At 39.5% G+C, this 20,535-nt stretch overlaps 1 protein-coding gene across 1 annotated transcript in view; it reads right to left on the bottom strand.

Moving 5' to 3' along the window:
* Positions 1–2,963: 2,963 nt before the first annotated feature.
* Positions 2,964–20,535, bottom strand: part of KCNK10 (potassium two pore domain channel subfamily K member 10) — a 76,558-nt gene continuing 58,986 nt past the window's right edge. The window contains exons 6-8 of the mRNA XM_026112534.2: positions 16,108–16,294; positions 12,789–12,931; positions 2,964–10,585 (exon numbers count right to left, since the gene is read on the bottom strand). Of these exons, the coding sequence (XP_025968319.2) occupies positions 9,962–10,585; positions 12,789–12,931; positions 16,108–16,294 (954 nt within the window). The 3' untranslated portion in view covers positions 2,964–9,961. The remainder of the gene's footprint in view (positions 10,586–12,788; positions 12,932–16,107; positions 16,295–20,535) is intronic.

Raw genomic sequence — 20,535 nt, 5'->3', positions numbered from 1 at the left:
TTACCAATAAGGAGCGATCCATGCAGTTGTTGAGATGGTCATTGCTTGAAAGGGAATAGACTCAGCAAGAAACAAACTTGGTCACTATCATATTTAAAGTACCCCACTTTTTTTGGCCTTCCTATGTTCCCCCACAAACACCAAAAAATGTATGCTGCATCAGCAACCACCTTGCAGACAATGTAGATTAAATTTGCTGTAGGTGTGCCCCTTAGGAGGAGTGTTAATGAGGAGCAGATGAGCAGGAACAGGACAGCCGGGGAAGGATGTGTAACTGATGATAGGCAAGAGAAATTGCCAAGCACAGGCTGAACCTATTTTCCTATTGCAGTAAGTGGGGTTCTTTGGGAACTGCCAAATAAGAGCAAATGAGATCAGATCACTTCATGGGCAACTTGGAAGTGGGTACGGCTTACTTCTCAGTGCTCAGCCTGCAGGAGGGTGCTCCATTCTAGAGAGGAAAAAAATACCTGTTTTAGTAGTTGGAAGCAGACCTAGGAAAACAGGAAACTTAAGTAATGAAAAGCAGGAATAAATCCTTTTTTTTTCTGCTTTGAATTCCTCATTAAGCTGAGAAAGGCAAAAGAACATCATGCTGCAATGGAATCAGGTTTGCATGGTCAGATAATAAGTTTATTTTCCAGTTTATTTCAAGACAAGCCTAAATTGCAGGGGAATTCTTCTTTTTTCCCTTAAACAACAAGGCAATGCTGTTTCTTATCAATCTTTCCCAAAAGGCAGCTGTGCAGAAGGGATTCAGGGGAAAAAGCTGACAACTGCAGCCTACATTTTTTTTTTTAACTTGACAAGCTACATTTAGTTTATCAAATTTAGCTACATCAGAAAGAGAAATGGCAATAAAACAATATAATTGGCCTCACAGCACACATTCCCCTCAAGATGGACCTGCTTCAGAAATAAGCCTGGGCTATGCAGTTAAGTAGCCTGTTGTCTTTAAGACTCCTGCAGCTGGAGTATTAAACGCTTTGGTATAAATACGAGGGCACAGCTTGTATCTTTCTGCAGTGACTGCTCCCTGTAACTCTGGCTGTCAGTGCTTATTTCACTTGTAACAAAATACGCAGTCATCGTTTGTTTGCACTCAATCCCTCAAAAGCCTGCTGCTGTATTCACACTGTGGAGAATATCACTTAGCCTGGCTCCAACCTCTCAGCACACTTTAACAAAGGTGACAACGATTCTGGGAGTTCTTGTTTTTCCTGCTGTAACATCTTAAAGTCAGCCCCAGGTCTGTAATGTAGTGTCATTAAAAACTGACCTAGTGAGGTTCCTGCCAGTCTTTAATGACTCAATGCAAAACAAGCTCGGTTTACGTGCTGCTTTATTTCTTTTCGATCCCACATTACCCAGCTTGTGCTCTGGAACACGCTGGGTACCTTCTTTCCCACAAAACTTCATAGGAAGAAGGGATTTGAAGGCCAGATTCTTCCCTCCGTGGAATATTCTGCATCTCTTTTGTTGTGCAGATATTCATGCAAAGGGAACCAATTAACCTGCAGTCATTAAATCTGTAGGTAGTGCACACGAGGGAGTAATAGCTGGCTGACTTTCTCCTTGCTGGATTAGCTCTGAAAGGTTAAAAGGAGCAAAACACACTCTGCATATCTTTATTTTCATTGAAGCCACCTGTTAGAGCATGAAACATACAGAAGTTCAGCTACGTTGAGCAAGGTAGTGGCTTAGGGAAGGGGTTTTTGGTCTTTTTTGTTTGTTTGTTTGGGGGGGGGGGGTTAGGCATTACAGTATTCATGTTTTTCATGCTTTGGGCTGAACATGGAAGTCAACAATCCACATCAAGAAATAGTCAGATTTCTGCTTAAAAGTGGGAACAGTTTGCTCATTTTACACTGTTCTCTTTTTAAAGCGAATCTCATGGTTCTCAATGGGGAGAAGAGCTGGACCCCCAGCAATTAACCTATTCTGAACACTGCTCTTTGGCTTAATACAGTGGTTATCGTAAACAAGTTCTTCATGCATGCAACTGGGACTCACAGTCCCAAAGTGCTCTGGAACATAATACAGTCTTATTTTATTGCTTTATTCTTCCTAGTCATATAATAATAATTAAAAGGAAATGGTGTCACAAATCCATTTAGCTAACTGCTTTAAGTCAAACCTAAGATGTCCATCCATCCTGTTTAAATTTGGTTCAGTAATGGCATTTTCCTAAAAGAGAGCAGGGGCCATGCCAAAGAAATGACACCATCGAGAAAGCAGAGAAGGACCTTGTGCCAGAAGGGAGGGAAAGGAAGACTCAGAGGCAGTCCTACGGGGGGAAAGACTCCAGCATCCTCTGTGGAAATGATCTAAAGTTTTGCCAGAAAGTGGCTTGACACCTGCCAGCCCATGCAATGTGCCGTGAAATCTGTGGGATCTTCCTTCCTGCACTCCTCAGTTTCAGTATGTTAGGTCTAAATTACTATCTTTTAATGGAACTTTAATCTGTTTGCCACATTGTAACAATTTGTTTCAAAAATAGCAGGTGTTATGCAAAACACCAAACTGTAGTGAGAAAATCATGTTTCAGCAAGCATCTTAGTGTAACCCTTAGCATCCCGCAGCAAGATTCTGAAGCAGAAAAGGGTATTTCACAGTTTATCACACATCTACCCTTTCTTTTTTTTTGTCTTTCCTGGTCACTTCTAGGAACAATCATTTGGGTCAGTTGGCTAGATAGATCAAAGTTTCCTGGACAACTCTAAAATCAGAGCAGACCTCTCTATATCCTAGGCAGTAGGTCTCCAAGTCAGAGCAAAAGCTGTAGCTAGGTAAGGTCATGCCCTGGAAATGGAAATCAAGTGAGTAAGCTGAATGAGAATGTGCATCAACTTGAAAATGCAAGTAACCATTTTTCCAAGAAAAAAAGAAGAGTGACATAGAGGAGCTAAAATGAGTCTGAGTTTAAAAAGACATATTCATAGGGGAAAGACAGAAAATTTGGATTTTGGAGAAACAGACCTTTACTTGCATAATAAATATACACCTAGTAGCAAGAACCAGTATCGACTGTGTAGTATAAGAAGTATATAACAGAGAGAGAAAAGGAAAGAGAGACAGAGCCTCCTAAAATCTTTGCTTCTTGCTTCCTCTACTGATTGGTTGCCAGGTGCAGAAACATATCCCCATACGGGCAGAGGTATGGGTGGAAGTTTGTGCCTCTTTTTTCATACAAGCCCAGCATCAACACTTCTCAAATTAGTGACCCAGAAAATGCAACAGTGTGGATTGTGAGAATCCATTCCAAAGAGAAAGGATAACAGGGGCAAACACAAACATACAGACCAGATGATGGTGAGAATACCAGCAATACATTGCTTTCCTCAGTGATATGCAAAAGGGAAGATTAATTATAGCACCTCTGCTCTTGTCAGATGATAGGACAAGAGAGAGGGGAAAAAAAAAAACAACAGCAAAAGTGTTTTCATTCTCCAGAAGGTCTTTGTTGCAATTTTTTCCATCTTTGTAAAACATTACATCGTAAAACAAAAACAATAGCAGCAAAACTTATTTAGATGGTACAAGCACATTCTGCTCTGTACCCTGGTAATGACATTTATGAAATTGTCTCTTTTCTGAAAATGACTTTCTAAAGCACCATAAAATCATGTGCAGGAGTAGGAACACAGACACGAGAGAGCAGATAGAATATCTTTGCAAGTGGATTTAACGATTGCTTATACTATAATTTGAAGTTGGTTAGGAAAAAAATAATAGATCAACATCCCATCAGAATGTTTTCCCAAATCTTAAGAAAGTCTTTTTCTGCAGGGCTGAAAATGACTAATCTAGGTTTCTCAGCCCAGTCCAGAAGGTCCAGATCAAATTCTGTTAGAGCTTAGAAAAAGTCTAAAACTATGGCTGAATCTTAAGTTGGGTCCATATTTCTGCATGGATTCAAATTGGAACACTGGCCTAAATAAACTCAAATCATGGGGAAGTTGTGATCCAGATACAAATCCTGCCTGTTTCTTATTATAACTACTACATGACTCTGGGATCTGGAAAACTGCTAAATGGCAGGCTGGAGGCTGGTATGTTTGGTTAACATTTCACAGTAAGTACCGTAAGCTTTCCTCTTTAAGCACAGAGCCCTCACAAGGAAAAAAGAGTGTGTGGGTGGAATATATTTGAGAGACAAAAATATTCTCTCTTCCATGCCAAATTATCACCTGCTTGTAATTTACTCCCAAAGAGTTCAGTCAAAAAAACAAACAAATTCCATTTGCCTTAAAGAGGCACCTACTAGAGAGATGTCCATTTTTCACAAAATAAGCAGCACTGGTATTTTCCAGTGATAAGACTAGGCTGAGACGCGACTTGCATACAGACGTGAAGGAACACAGAAATTCAAACCAGCCTGCATAGAGTGAGGGACATCACCATTAAATCTGTGTACAAGAACTGATTACATGGGCAGTGGGAAGGGCAGGCGCATGCATGTGCTCACACGGGGCCTTTTTTACAACCAGTTTGTGAGTACTCACCAGTGCTGGGGACCTTTAGAGTGACCTACTCAACCCAGCGTGATCCAGCACACAGAGTATGCCTTGACTACATTAGGATCATTCCAAATTAGCTTTTGCAACTGCTTCTTGAGCATGCTTGATTCCAACAGCATGAGTTGACATAGTCTAACATGGTTATGTACTTCGATTGCACTGGAAGGAAAAAAATATTACGGTCCAGATCAGAAATGGTATTAAGGAGGCTAACTGCTACTGCTAGCAAAGGAAATGGGGACCTCAGGAAGAATTAGGTATCTAAATAAATATTCAAATCTCCATTTATGTGGTGATATATTTCAGGCAGCTAGTTTCATATATTAATGTACAGGGCTATATTTAAGTTTCACAGATTTGTGTTGATTTGCATTTGTGTCTACATTGATATTTTATTGCCTAGGGAGCTGTTTTTGAAACTGGGTTTATTTGTATTTAGTATTGACATAATGTCATGTCTGTAAGTGTGAATGTGCCATTCACTTAGAAATGAGCTAAAATAGCAGGTCTTTTCTCTAAAAAGCTAAAAAATAACAAGCTGGCTCCACTTTACTGCACTGACTTTGATGGAGGTAGACTGGGCCTTAGAATAGACATAGCACAACTCAAAATAAGCAGATGTATAGGAAGGACTGAAGCAGTTCCCGGCTACCTTTTAAATTCCTATGTGCTTAGTAGTAGACTTCTTGTTCTAGGTTAATATACAACATAACATAAATCTTGGTCTTTGACTCTTATTTATTTTTAGCGGATGATGAGAAAAGTGAGACTATCAGACATCATGCTACCTGACATAACATAAATTAACCCCTGAGAAAACCAAAGCTGGCAAACAAATACACAGCCTAAGTACAGCATAAACACAAATTCATCAGAAAAATGCAGGTTTCTTGAGGACAGAATTTTTAACACCCTGAACTCACAGACATACTTTCAATTTCATTTATCTTGGGTTACAGAGAAATTTTTTTCAGAAAACCTCTGGCATTGCCCATTAAAGGCCTGGGAAGAAGCAGACTTGCAGAAGTACTACAGATATCATAAAGCCAGACTGCAAAAGCTCAGATGATTTATCATTTCACAGCAACAACCAAAATGGGATTTCATGAATATAAATCACTGCTTTTTATTTACCATTATTTCTAATAACATATTTATTAGAAATAATGTTCCCTGTTAAAGGATAAATGAAATTCACAGATTGTCACATGGATGAAGTCACAGACCTTTCCAAAAACACTCATGCAAAATCTGCACAAGCTCAGCAACGGTTAATGGTTCAGCAGGCTCTCCAAAGGAGCATGCCAGCATTCTCTCCTGCATGGGACAGAGCAGAAAATGGGACTGGAGTGCTGAAATCTGTAGGAAAACAAACAGCTGAGCCATCCTTTATATGTGAGGGCTGCAGCTAAAGAAAATTCTTGTTTCCTTTGTTCTTTCAGGTCCCAATTCCCATGTCAAGTCGTGTTGTGCTCAGTGCAGGATCTGAGCATTAAAGTCAGTAAGTCACCCTTTTGCTCGACTTTATTTTCAGGCCACTGTGAAAGGATGTAATTTAGAGCAAGGAGTTTTGGATACAGTTCAGAGCAGCTTTTGCTAAAACTTACAATAATGGCGGAACATCCTCACTAGAAATAACATCACAAGTATTTTATAAGTATTACTAAATGCCAAAGGATGTGAACTTTAGCCACACTTGAAGCTTGAACTGTGATTCTCTCCCCAGATGCTACATGCAACTAAAACCAAGGGATGGCATTTACAAGGGAAGAGGCAGTTTAGGACATTAAAGTATAGGGTTAGTTTTCAGACATTTCCGCTGGCCTCTTGTGCAATGCATCATTTGCACTTCCCATATTATAGTAAAGAAAGAATGTATATTGAGGTATTTAATAAGCAATCATATGGGGGGAAACATGTACTCTGATACCAGATCGGAAGCTTTCTCAGCAGGTTTCACAGACACAGAAATGTGGGGGGTGGGGGGATGAAAAAGAGCATTTTGCTTTCATGTTAAAGGTCATCAAATGCTCTGTTCAGCATCTCACTGGGAGTTTATTTTGCATCATCCTTTGTCCCTGAAACATGTCCCGAAACATGCAGCTGCTGAAGACCCAGCCTGATAAAATGTCAGCCAAGGAATTCTACATGGTGTGGCCAGGTGGCAACCAAAGTGAGACCCAGACACCATCAGCTAGAGTTTGAACTGGATGCAGGTTGAGAGCTCCTAAAGTTTGAGATGCAAGATACAATGAGATCACATTGTTCATCTATTCCATCAGAGAGATCAGCTCTGATTTTGGCCACCAAACATTGTCTTCTCAGTCAGTGTCCACGGTGATGTGTTTTCCATGATTTGCCCAAGACTGTCCAGCTCCCACCCATGCAGACAAGAGCACAGTGCTACAAGATGACTTTTGCTTTCCCTGACCCTAATCAGCAGAAATGCACTGACTCCCACTAACCCTTATTTTTCACATACAGGAAATTTACCTTACACATTCTTACAACTGTCTGTGTACTTGTGCAGGACTTTTCCATTACAGGCAAGCATTTCCTGTGAGAAGCGCTAAGACAAGGAGCAAATAAAATCGCATGATGTTGTTTTTGGTGTTTAGTGACCAAGAAGAACTGTTACCGCAATCTAAATGTACTGCATGCTTTCAGATTCAGATAAGTCACTTTTCTGTGCCCTGATCCTTCACACAATCAAAGAAGGTGCAATACAGTGTAACCAGGCAGTACTTTAATTCCCAAAACCCAAATCTCAAGTCTGAGTATTTCTGAACCTTGTCTGGAATTCAGATGCAAATCTAAATTGTAGCAATAGTTCCTAACTTTCTAACAGGCCACAGGAAAATCCCAGATCTGAACAACACAACACCTTACTAAATCCAAGTGTGCTTTATCCATCCTGGGCCTACAGAGTTAATACAAAATGATTCACCATATTTCCGAGTGAGACTTTAGAAGATTTGCTCACATGTGGCACAGGAGGCCACACTTCATCCCAGATCTACCCAAAACCAAGAACAACGGGAGGGCTACAGGACTTCCATGCTTAAATAGACCTGCTTCCTGCTGCCATCTTCCTGGAGTTTGATAAGGATGGGGACTGAGGATGGCCACAAGCTGCCGCCTGCATAATCATGAAGCGGAGCACAGATCTGCACTGCATGGAAGCCTCCAGGAGCAGAGGCAGCTGAAATTTTTCCTGGGGACTAGGCTCACTGTCCTGCCCCAGTAAACTAAAGCCAGAATGTAGCCCTATATCTTAAGAGACTTATTGGTGAACTAAGCAGAATTCAATTTCTGTTGGACCTTATTGAGTTAAAGTAATCCCAAATGACCTGAAATTTTTCAAACATTGTTTTTTTCCTCCTTAATTTTCAGACAGCATATTTGGATAATGAAATTAGAAAGATGATGGGATATTTCAAGTGAAGTGAATCAGTAGACAGAACATACTAAGAGCTGCATTTGTCCTCTGCATTAGAGATTTTTGGCTCACTCCTGCAAATTGTGCAGAGGCAAGTAGATATGCAAATACACATATTCAGAATTGGTGTGTGCATTGCCATGCATGTATTCATGGCCACGGTTATCATGTATTCAAGTGACCAGCTAGATTTTGAGTTGGCTCATTGTGTATGAAATCTCAGAAAATATCATAGGAAATGAAACGTGCATTTTTGTGTATGCAGGTATGGGCAAGCAATTCCAAAAGTCTGTGTCTGTATGACCTGTGAGTGTGTGGATGTTTGACTGTCTTGTGAGACTCAGTACACTCTGCCATCTGTGTCCACGTTTACTTTACCTGCAAGCCTACAGTTTGAATTGCAGGGCTATTTAGGATTTTCTGAAAGTGCAGGGAAAGCATCACCGGTGCAGTCATTTTTCCAGCAAGCAAAATCTTCCATCTAAAGGAGCAAATGCAGTAGCTTACAGACTGAGGGCACCAAAACTTAATGTTGTTTGCAATTCCCATTAATTATTTCACAGCCTTTTCTTTGAATATTTTCTGTGAAGTCTAGGGACATTCATGTTTCTTATATCCCTATGTCCATACACCAAAAAAGAGTTTTAAAAAATGCTCACAGTTTGGTTACATTTCACTTTTGTCTTGAAATGCATGGAGCTCATGTTTAGATTTTATCAAGAAAAGAGATAGCAAATGTCAAAAACAAAGGTAATACCTGAAATAAAATAAAACAAATAATTAAAAATACTTGTTTAAAAAGTTAGAAAATATGACAGCATTAATGGCACTTAAAGCTATAAGCACTTAAAAGATCACCACCATATTTTTCTCAACTTCTTTTCCTAAATTTCTTTTTTTGTTTTTGAAATAATGACTGCAGCTCATGTTTAAACCCAAACCCAGCAAAAGGGGCATAGAGCCCTGAGATTCTATGGTTGCCCTGGCCGTCATTTGAATAGCATATATGCTCTTATGTCTATTTTTAAAAATTTAGATTCAGCTACAGAGAACAGCAGTTTGCTGACATGCAAAAGCTATAGCTCTTCTTCTGTCTTCGTAGTCTTACAGCATTAAAATTGAAGTTCCTCCAGTGGTAGAAAGTGTGAATCAGAAATTCGTTTAAAAAACAGGTGACCCACTGTTTTATACACTCAGCCAAATACCATTAAATTAATGTTTCTCTTCTTTTAAACAACACAGCATGAAATGTTGCATTTTCTTCATATGCACTTTCTTGCAGTAAGTTTACGCTGAATATCTCCTACAAGAGAAAAAAAATCCTTTTTTAAAATTTTCTTTAACTGGTTATGATATTACCGACAGAGTTTCTTTCTTTTTTAATGGAAAGAGCAATTTGACCCTTAAATATGTCTGTGTTGATTTTTCAAACCAGCGTTTAGCTGGTGGCTGTGTCCACGGACATTCTTTTGGATTTAGAAAGATAATGCATCTGATTCAAAAACAAAAAGAAAAAAATCTAGCCTGGATCACGTGCCAAAACGTAAACTAAGCCTTACTGAAAGTTTCTAGTTAACACCAATCATTTCTCCTCTTTATAATCACCAGGGGAAGGCTTAATGTACATACTCCATTAAAAAGATTCAATCTTTTTCATTCCTTTGAAAGGTTCTTCTTACATAGCTGCCTTTTGTCTAATATTATGCCATGGTAGCAGCACTCTGGTGGTATTGCAATGGTTCAGTCTCTTCCTTCGTGTTTTACCCTGGTAATCTTATACAGGCTGAAATTTCCATGTGCGTAGCTTTCTGTTGCCATTCTGCAGTGCTGTGTTCCTGGTTTGTTTTGGCAGAGCAAGCTTGAGTCTTTATGGCACAGTGAAATATTCTTCGATGCTATATAATTCAGACTGAATAAGGAGTCTGTATAAGGCACGTGTCTCAATATATATATGTATATAAAAACACTAGCATTGTTTATTCAAGTCAAGCATCTTTTACATTTAATTTCTGTCTTCAAGTAACACTTTGTTTTCATCTTCCCTTTCTTTGGTTTCTGTGGGGATCATTCCATTCTCCAGGTCTGAGTGCTGCTGGATGCAGTTGGTTAGGACTGCAGTGCTGGAAGAGTTCTCAGAATTACACATCTTCTCTGTCTCTTCTTCCTTCTTTTCTTCATCCAAGGAGTAGTTTCGGAAGGTCTCATAAATTTTACGTACATCCTCAGGGATGGTCTTTTTGAGGTCTTTGTTTTTCCTTTTGGTCATCTTAGCAGATGATCCAAACTTGTTAATGATGTTGTCCTCAGATGCCCCCTGCCCATGCTTGTTGAATTGATCTGACCCTTTAAGGCGCAGGTTGTTAGGTCTGTTGTTGATGCTTTCCTGAGACGAGGCCTTGAAGCGTCCTGTTTCCAAGGCAGTAAAGACAGAGCGCTTCTCTGGAGAGAGCATGTCTAAGGAGTGGGCTCTCTGGTCCAGACCCAGGCGCCTACGCTCCATGCTGCGGATGGTAGCTGCCCTCTGAAGTTTGTCGTGGATCTCAACGCTGAGCCGCCTCCGTGTCTCTCTGAACTCAGCTGTCACGTTCGCTTTCCACTCAGCTGCGTGGGCTTTTATTTCTCCAACCTTTACAACAACAACAAAAAGAAACAAATAGAAAACCAAAAGAGGAAAATGAAGTGACATTCTTTCCTGTGTAACAGTAGCACAAGCACTTTCTTGTCTGGCATACAACTGGAGAGGAGTGCAAGCTCCAACACACACATCTGGGCCCAAACTTCAGTGGCACACTGGTTATACTCAGCCAGCTCTAACCACACTGACTAGTGATTATCTAATGGCTCATGCAGCATATGGATAACTTGGCTGCCTTTTTCACATTTTGCCACCTCACACATTTTATAGCTGTACTACAAGATGGCAACTTTTCATGCTAATCTCTCCCTGATTAAGACAAGAATAAAATTTCTGATCTATAATGTCAGCAGTAGATGGTCAGGAGGGGGTAAAAGTGATCACATATAGTTATGCTAACATGCTTCAGAACAGCACAACCACCAACGTAGCCATACAGTAACCTGTTTTCACACATTGCTCATAGTTGGAGCTCTTCAATCCCATTGTAGGTTCTGTACGGTGCCACAAAGCAAATAATGTCAGGAATATCTATTACAGAATTTCAAATACTCCAAAAGGCTAGTTACTATGCAGGCTAGGGTCCCTTCTCAGAAAGGGAGCAAATGTAGCTGTCTTTAATGGAGGTTTCCATTGCATTACTGTCCAAATACCACCCCCTCAAACCAGCAATGAGTACACTGCTTCCAAAAGGAGGAGTTTTCAAAACACATCAATATTCTGTGTGGGCGCCATGAACATGTCCTTAAACGTCTCACTGTTCTGTTCTTTTTTACTCTTTCACACTTGAGAGCAGAACAATGACTAAGAATAAAGCACTGACATGGCTGCTCTATAGAATAAATATTTCTTCTGAAAGAAGGAAAAAAAAAAGAAGATAAATTACCAAGCAATATCTCAGTCAACTCAGGCCTTTTCCAAAATTTAGCTAAGGGAAAACAGAATCAGGGGTATGATCTCTGCAGCAGTCTACCAAGGTCAACAGTTTGCTCAGGCTCCTGTGGCCAGAACTCAGTTTCTATACCTAGTGGTTCCCAAGGGAGTCATCTTTGGTTCCTTAGGCCAGATAAGCAGGTTTCCATTTATAACTGGATTAATTGTGAAAGCTAGCATCACATACCCACCACGAGAGTTCCAAATTCCCACCTATGGGCACCATAGCCAGGCACTGTAGCTGTTCTGCTGCTGATCAGCTTGACAGCTGAAGCTCTCTGTGAAGACCACTTTATTGATGGAGATACACAGTGGATGCACTGGGCCTCAGGTGACTCAGCAAACGTCATAAATAATAAAGAGCATTACCCCTCTGCCAAACCTTGGCTATACCTGCTCTTTGGCTAACCCTGCCAGATTAGCTTTACTCAGAATCCAGGAGGAGATTGCACTAAAATTTGAAATTATGTTAACCTCCTAATAGTCTTCAGCTCAGGACCCATGGCAATTGCCTTTCATTTTCCACTCTGATTTTGAGTGAAACATTAGGAATACTGTCCTCAAATCATGGAGGGCATGTTCTGAGTGAATTTACACGTTTTCCCTGATGCTGTCTCCTCAGTTTCTTCCATTTTTGATAACATGGTACTCAAAAAGCAGGCTGACTTCAAACCCTTATTCAGAACCACATACCTCGACATAGGGAAAACTCAGTATCAAAGCATAATTTAAAGGCAGATGCTTGTTTCATAATCAATAGAGTCAATTGATGTCCAAGAGTAAAGGACATGCTACAGCATACACAGAATTTGTAGGCTCGGCAAAGGGCTTAGCAAGAGCTGCTTAGGTAGGACATCAAACTGAGTAACAGTAGTGGGGTTTTTTTTCTGATCTTAAAAATCCATGCATCTCCAATATTTAAAGAGTAAACAGTTACAATTTTTATCACAATTTTGTAATTAGTTTCAGTGAAGGCTGGCTTCTCTTATTCCATAATTGCAATCCTACCAATGTGTTCTGTCTATGCAGTAGTACTGACAGAGGTGTAACAACATAGGTTTGTTTCAGTTGCTTTTTCTCCTCCCTTTGTGAAGAAGCGAAAAATCAGAGCTAAGAGGATACCAAGGTAGTCAGTGGAGTGAACCAAAGGGAATATTTAGCATTGGACAAACAGAAGAGCATCCTTAATTAGACAAGCAGGAATCAGGAACTTACAGCTCTTTTAGAAAATGACAAACCACTGAGAAATTACTGGTCATACCTCTTCTTTTGTCTTCTTGGACAGGACTCTTAACCAATCTCCAATCATACTCAGGACAGCAGCAAAATAGGCAAGGCCAACAAGGATCCAGAACCACACTAACGGTTTATACCACTCCCGATAATGGATGTCAGCATTTCCTCCTGAAATAAGTATAAACTTATGATTAGGAGTCATGAGATGCCAAAATTATGCCAAAATACCTATAATTCTGAGAAATTCATTAAAGTATTTCTTGACTCTTGCCAACACCACTGTAATTCTAATAAAAGATTAGAGGCCTGGCAGGTGGCAGGAACACTGTCTGTTTTTAAGTTAAGACTCAGCAAAAATCCTACTTTTGAACCTATTGTTCTGCTGCTTTCTGACCTGCCAGAACACCCAGTAAACTTTTTTCTTTATATTGCAGATACTCCAAAACAAATCTGAAGTTCCTGCCTTGGTAGTACTTGTAACAGCTTGAACACATTTCCAAGAAAAATGTTTAATACAGATAGTCTTTCTTATTCTGAGCTGCCTGCAGGCTGGTAGTTGAGACACTTTATAGTTCTACTCTCCCGAGTTATAGAGTTTCCAGATTTTTGCTTTTAAATACAGGATTCAGAGACCTCTATGGGGGAGACAGAAAAGTAACTTTGCTTTCCCCTGAAATCACGGTATCTGACAGGAAGCCACTCCTGCATCAGCTTTGATAATAAAAATATACTGCCTGCTTAGGTATCAGTTATAGGGATGCATTCCCTGACCAGTGGTTTGAGAGTAGATATGGGTCAAACAAAGCTACAAATATCCTATATGTTTTTTATGCAAGTCTTGGGAGGAGCTGGTAACGCAAGTATGCGGGACATTTGGCAACTGCAGCAGACTATGAAGGGCCTAAAATAAGTGCAGTAACATCCAGGCTGTAACATACCACAAGAGAGAGTAGACTTCTTTCAGAAGAAAGTAGCCACAACCTCAGTTTTGAGACTTCTGGTCCTATTAGAGTGTGTTAGGTGGGTTAGAGGCAAAGAGGCTGCACTGCCCTGTATGCACAACCACATCCCTCAATGCAAAAGACACCCTTGGTGGTACCTGTGTAAATGTCTGCTTGCAGAGCAGGCCTGTCTGGGGACTCAAGCAGAGGAATGCATATTTCCTGGACTCCAGTCTGGGATAGACAAGAGCTAGACACCAACCGCTACCTGCCTATGGCCTGAAAGAGCTTTTAGGATCTTTTCCCCATCAAAATCCCCAGGTGAAACAGTTGAGAGTTTTCCCCTGAGCTTTTTTGCAATCTGAGACATTCTTATGACTCTTTACAATGAATTTTATGCAGACTGAGTATAAGTGTACTTACAGTGATTGAACATTCGCATGAATGCTCAGGCATTTGAGTACTGGCAGGGACCCAAATATTGTTTTTGATGTTAATCTCTCCCCATACACTGTATGAATCATTGTCTTTTTCCAGTCTTCAGAAGTGTGAAACAATGGGAGGTGGGGGCTGCTGTTGATATGGAACAATGAGGCTGTTGTGATCACACATGTCCCAGCAGAAGTTTGCTATAAAGCAGATTGTCTAGATCTGTCTTATGGAGTAATCAGGCTACAGAGACATTACGAGACCACTTTTTTCAGCCTATCAAATATTCTAGTTTTTGTCAGACTCCATCCACAACCGTATTTCCAACACTAGCGCAAAAACATTCCCCATTGGGCAAGATATGGGCCACATTCTACTTGGAATAAATCACCATAGCTCCATTGATGCTGCTTTACCCAACATGATGTAATATTATCTCTTTGATGTTGAAGGGATAGAGATATGGAGAGATTAAAGTGATAGAAAATAAAAGTGACAGAAAATGTGTGTCAAAACCAGCAATAAAACCTTCATCTCCTGGTGAGCACCTGGCCTGAAACTCTTATCGTAAGAACCTTTGAACTTTTTTCATTTAAGGTCCTCCGTTTGATGTTTGAAAAATTCTGGTTGTTAGTAGCCACCCAGCTGTGGATTTTATCCTCCTGATCACGTTGGATGTAAAACACTTTAATTCATTTTCTTTAATTATATTATTAAAGAAAATAAAGTGCCATATGCTTAAGAAAAATACTGTGAATTATTTTTATTTCACACTATGCTATGATGCCACAAAGCCAGAATACCAGGGAGCTTCTCTTCACTTTTAAGTGGTTAAAATGGACCAAAGTCATATATTCGGTTCTATATCTGAACGCTCATAAAATGCCACTTTTTTCATACCTGGGGATCTTTTTGTTCAGTGACATTTTTTCTCAATAATTCACATAATCTTTATCATAATGTTAAAAAAAGGAGGACGAGAGTCTTGTCTACAAAAAGACTTGTCTACAGCTCTTCAGCGAAGAAAACTTCATATATCTTATTTCATTTGCTTTTTTTTTTTTTTTTTTTTTTTTTTTTTTTGTCACTCACATTTCACTGATGTTTCAGAAAAGAAAAGTGGCATAATGTAGCCATAGTACAGTAGTTGTAACACAGGCAGTTTAATGCATTTATTATGAATACTAACAGGAATGGGGAGTAGAGGTCATGCACTAATGGGAAAAGAAATTCCACTTATTTTAACCATCTCTTCCTCAGCAAAGCTGTAGAGTGAAAAAAATCTTCCCTTCTCTGTAGCCAACAATTCCGACCCCCTCTTTGATAATTGATTAGGATGGATATTTATAGTACCTGTTAGTACTGTATTAATCTTAGAGAGTACTGTCTAGACCTGAAATGCACACCCCATTAGTCCTTCCCCTCCCACATGAGCTTTCCTTACAGGGCAGGTGCAATGTCAAAATTTCTGACAAGGTTAGGGAACAAAATCCAGCCTCTGAAATGCTGCAGGTCAGGTAAAAGAATTGTTTAGCAGCCAACTACTGCATCAGACCAGACAGTTTCCCAGTCCTACAGCTCAGCCATACTTTGGAAAAGCTTCATCCATTCATCATTTTGGCTACTTGCTTCAGCAATCAGTCTCAGAATGAGACCTAATGGACTAATACAAGTCTTGAATTCAATAGGAAAGTTATTTGACTCATGCATAATTCATTGCAGGATAAAGGATAACCAGGACTTCCAAGACTCCCGTTATTTACACTGCGGAAAGGCTGCATTCTGCAGATGGCAAGGCACCTGGATCTTAAATTAGCCCGGAGTCCTGTGTGCTGTTGCACAGTAACCCCAACAGAAACACCTGGCATTGTTTTACTGGAATATATTTTGAAAATGTATTTCTTCTCTACACTAGAGGAGAAATACTAAGAGCCAAGGCCCTCACGCACAGCACCTCGGCTCAAAGCTGCTCACCTGCTACAAAATCACCAAAGCCAACGGTAGTCAGAGTGACAACCACAAAGTAGATGGACTCCAAGGCTGTCCATCCCTCGATGTGTTTGAAGATAACTGCAGGAATGGTCACAAAGACAATGCAGCCTGCCAAGATGAAGAGGATGGTAGAGATCACCCGGATCTTTGTTTGACTCACTTGTTTTTTCTAGAAAAAGGAAATAACAAATGAAATAAATACTTTGAGTGGATTATTGGAACTTTACCATGGTATATGGCAGATTGATCATGCTGACCATATCTGAAGAGATATTTCTGCTTCTGCCTTTTGTGAGCTTATTAGTTAGAATACAGCCCTCTCCATTAGTGAAAACCCTCCCCAGGTAATAACAAACCTTTCTGGCCCCAGAACAACGATGATTCCCAGTTTCCATTCACAAGGCAGAAACCTACCAGAAACACATCCTGGAACAGTCCTAAGTTTCAGAAAGGCTCCAGTACATTCCAGTTTGGCTTCAGCATTTAAAATAAAGTAGACACTCATTCACACCTCCATACAGATCTGTACAACCATATTGCCTTGCCAGCCCCAAGCATTCATCCAGCAAGACAAGGCTAAAAGAAAAATAAATTCAAAATTGTTTCTAAAAATCTGAGACTGTATTTACAAATAATTCATGCTTCTGGTTTTCCAGACTTTCCTTTCACTCACGATTTCCAGCTTTTATTCACAAATATGAAGGTTAAAACTCCCTTCCCCGAATAAATAGAGATAGCTATAGTATGATTTCATGCCAGAAACAAAGGTCTTATGTCAAATACCAGATAACTTCAGAGAAAATTACCTATGTAAACCCACACCGGAAAGCTCTTGAACAAAGAGTTCACGGATGTTACTTTCTGCTATAAACTGAATACAGATATCAGCATTGTCACTGCAGTATTGTCATCCCCGGATGATGCAGATCCTCACTTCAATGATGCGACCTTAAATTTTGTTTTTGGTAATATTGATTAACTCTGGATTAACTCTATTGACTCTGACGGACACATTTCAGATTTTTGTGCTCTACATGAATTCAAAGTTCAGTGGAGCTTCACAAGAAACCTAGAAACTGCTAGAAACCTTACTGTGGATTAGTTACAGTGGCAGTGTAAATTCTGTACATTTATCCTGGAAAAGGAATGCAGACATCAATGCAGAAGTCACATATTTCCAAATTAGTTTTCCAAAGCAAGCATCTCCCTTAACCCAGAAATAAGAACTCATTTCAGATTAGGACATTTTCTAAACATAAGTTAACATTTCAGAAGTCATCTTTATAACATGCAGAGGGTATATTGCCTGAACCAGTTAAAAATCTAACCAGCTGTACTACTGTTCTCCACTAAAGCATGAGCATTTTTTTGGAGGTGCAAGGTCAACCTTCATTAGGGACTTCTCTACACTAAGATGCTCTGCATTTAGAAGCCAGGTACTAGCATAAACATACCATATTTCAGAAATAATTTTATTTTTGAAACTATTTGAGATGATCCCTATACTTACTTTTTTTCTTTTTGTGTGTGTGCATTGTTTTCTATGTCTGGCTAAACAAAAATAGTTAATTGGGATTAGAAATACAATGCCATAAGCGACACTAATCAAATATAAGACATGGAAAAAATCACTGCTGAAGTGCCAAGGAGATAAACAACACAAGAATACTGAAACTGACTCTATTTCTTATTCCCTCTTTTCCTGTGGAGTAATTTTGAGCAGCTTTCTAAAATACTGAAGGATGATCTTGCTTAAGAGTTACTGTTACAGGCACACATTCAGAATGGCAAGGTTTCAAGCTTACTCTGTGTGCAGCGGAGGGAAAGCAACTGTTCACCTGGATGCTATGTTGTATCTTAGACTGGTACACTTGCTTTTTGCCATGGAAGACCAGGATTGTTGTTTATTTACTAGTTTGGCCAAGATGACTTCATCACTTCTACTAAATGATTCAGTTTCCCAATGTGTAAAAATGAAATGACACACACCTACCTACAGTGGAAATTATAAGGCATATGCACTGCTATAACATACTACTGGGAATCCTTGGACAAAAACTACTTTAGAGTTGCCAAGCCCTGCTAGTATAGCAAAGTTATGCATAATAATCCTTTTTCCAGTCCCCATATAGCAACATTAACATGCATTTCAATATGAGTCAGGATAGTCTTGCCTCATGATAGAAGCAAGAGTGGAAGGAACAGTATACAAATCAGTACCAAATGTTCAGGACATCCACTTGTTTATGAGTGATAAATTCAGCCAAAGATTTTTTTTTAAGTAAAAATGGTAACAATTTTGTACCTCAGTTACTCACACAAAAGCAGAGCAGCTAATGTTTTTTTTATTCTTCCATTGGTACAAATTATTACAGAAGTCAGAAGGCAGTGGTGGATCAGGCCCAGTAATTTTAGGGCAACTGAAAAGAGTGCAAAAGCAAGATAGCAAAGCAGAATTACTAACTGGAGAAAGACAGATGAAATTCAGGATACAAGTGAAAAGAGGATCTTTTTACAACATGAACTAGACATTCATTTTGAAGACCTTCACAGTAATAAATGTTAGTACGAAATGCTATGGCGTAAATGCCTTTATTTATGGAATATGTAAATTGCAGTAACCACATATGAAAAAAAGGATGTCTTGCATTTTTTCTTGTTTATAGAGTTAGCATTGCTATTTCCCTACAGAGAACATCTTTACAAGCTGCCCACATTTTCAGGAATAACAAAATGCAGCCTTTACATTCCAGTTTTGGAATAATTGTATCAAATTACACTAGACTAGCCTAAGCCACTGCAGTGTTACACTGTACCAAGTCATTGTTAAAAGAATATATATATGTATATACATATATATACATATATATATATATGTGAAAAGCTGAGAAATCTGAAAAGTTCATACTTCAGAGCTTTGCCTTAAGAAGTCTGAAAAATTAGGCTGGGAATTTCACAGGAAAAGAAAAAAATCACAAGTTCCCCAAAAGAACCTTATTTTCCTCAGGACAGTATTTTCATAGGAACAGCCATCTTACGCACCTTTGATACTTCTGCTCTCCTTTTCCAGGCCTGATGCCCTAGCTACTGTGGTATGGAATTGCTTGCCCTCCAGACAAGCTAATGACTGTTTGTATTCTTGACTGAATAGCTATCCAGTTTCAACAGAAGGGAAAAGAGCAGTCCCACACAACATGGCCTAGTATCTATGAGATCAGGGCGCTCCCCAGAAATTTATGCTCTGATTTTGCAAGGCTGGGCAGAACCCAGATCTCCCATGTTCTCTAACAACTAAGCTGTTATACAAAAGATGGTGACCACTTGCAGACCAGGGTCAAATCAGATATCTATTCTGCACAGTCTAAGCAAAAAGAGGTCAGTCCCTTAATACTGGTTTCTTAACTCCAGTTTCTCAGAAGCACCTACCTAAATCCTTGAAATAGGTATTTAATTCCAGGTACAAAGTTGCATGACAGACACACCCACACTTTCCTTGAAGACTGGTTTTAGTTTCTCCAAATTCAGTGTGCAGGCTATTCTGGACCACAGCTTTAAGCATCTGCCTCTCCCCATGTACTACACAGGGAAATTTAGCCTTTATGTGATTTTTGTGAATCTCACTCACAGAGCCAATCAGTTCAATTTTCAGCCTCATGGTACTGAGCATCACATTGTCACTTTTAACATCCAGTCCTTATTGTTTTAAGAAATGTGTAGACTATCAACTCTCTGAAGCAGGGACCACACTTCTGTTCTCCATTAAGACTATGCTTAGCTCAACTTAAGAAATAAAGCTAGCCTTTTAAAAACAGTAACGCCATCAGTAAATTAGATATGCCATAAATAAGATTAGGTATTCTTTCCCTTCACGGTGTCAGTTTATCATCACAAGATCTAGTAGGAATTGCCACCTCTCCCTCCTCCTACCTGGCCTTGCATTACCATCCAGGTCTCCATATTAGTAATCCAAATAGACTCATCAAGTGTTGCAGTTCATTTCAGGGAAACAGGTCTGTCCATCATAGAAATCTGATGATATATGCTAGTTCCCATAGTGTATGAACCTCAAACAATCTTGTGGAAACTGCTCTCCAGCAATACGCTGGCTTTACCAGCAGATAAGAATTGCATTCAGGATTCCAAACAGTGAAAGAACTTCTTTTTTTAAACAGTATTTTCACTCTGGAGCTAAACAGTGAAAGGCAAATAGCTGAGCAATTGCAGATAGGTTATCTCATGTGGTTTAAGTAAAATGAAAACACATTTAAAAGAGATGTTTTCTAATTCCTTTTTCAGTTTTGTTTTACCAACAAGTTCTGCACTCCACATTTACGAAGCAGATAATTTGTGAGACATTCATCAAATACAAATCAACGCCTGCTAATGAGAAAGGCTCTAATTTAAATCTAA

This window comes from Dromaius novaehollandiae, chromosome 5 (genome assembly GCF_036370855.1).
Source record: "Dromaius novaehollandiae isolate bDroNov1 chromosome 5, bDroNov1.hap1, whole genome shotgun sequence".
NCBI lineage: Eukaryota > Metazoa > Chordata > Aves > Casuariiformes > Dromaiidae > Dromaius > Dromaius novaehollandiae.
The sequence above is the reverse complement of the archived record's forward strand: the minus strand, read 5'-3'. Positions and strand labels throughout refer to the sequence as shown.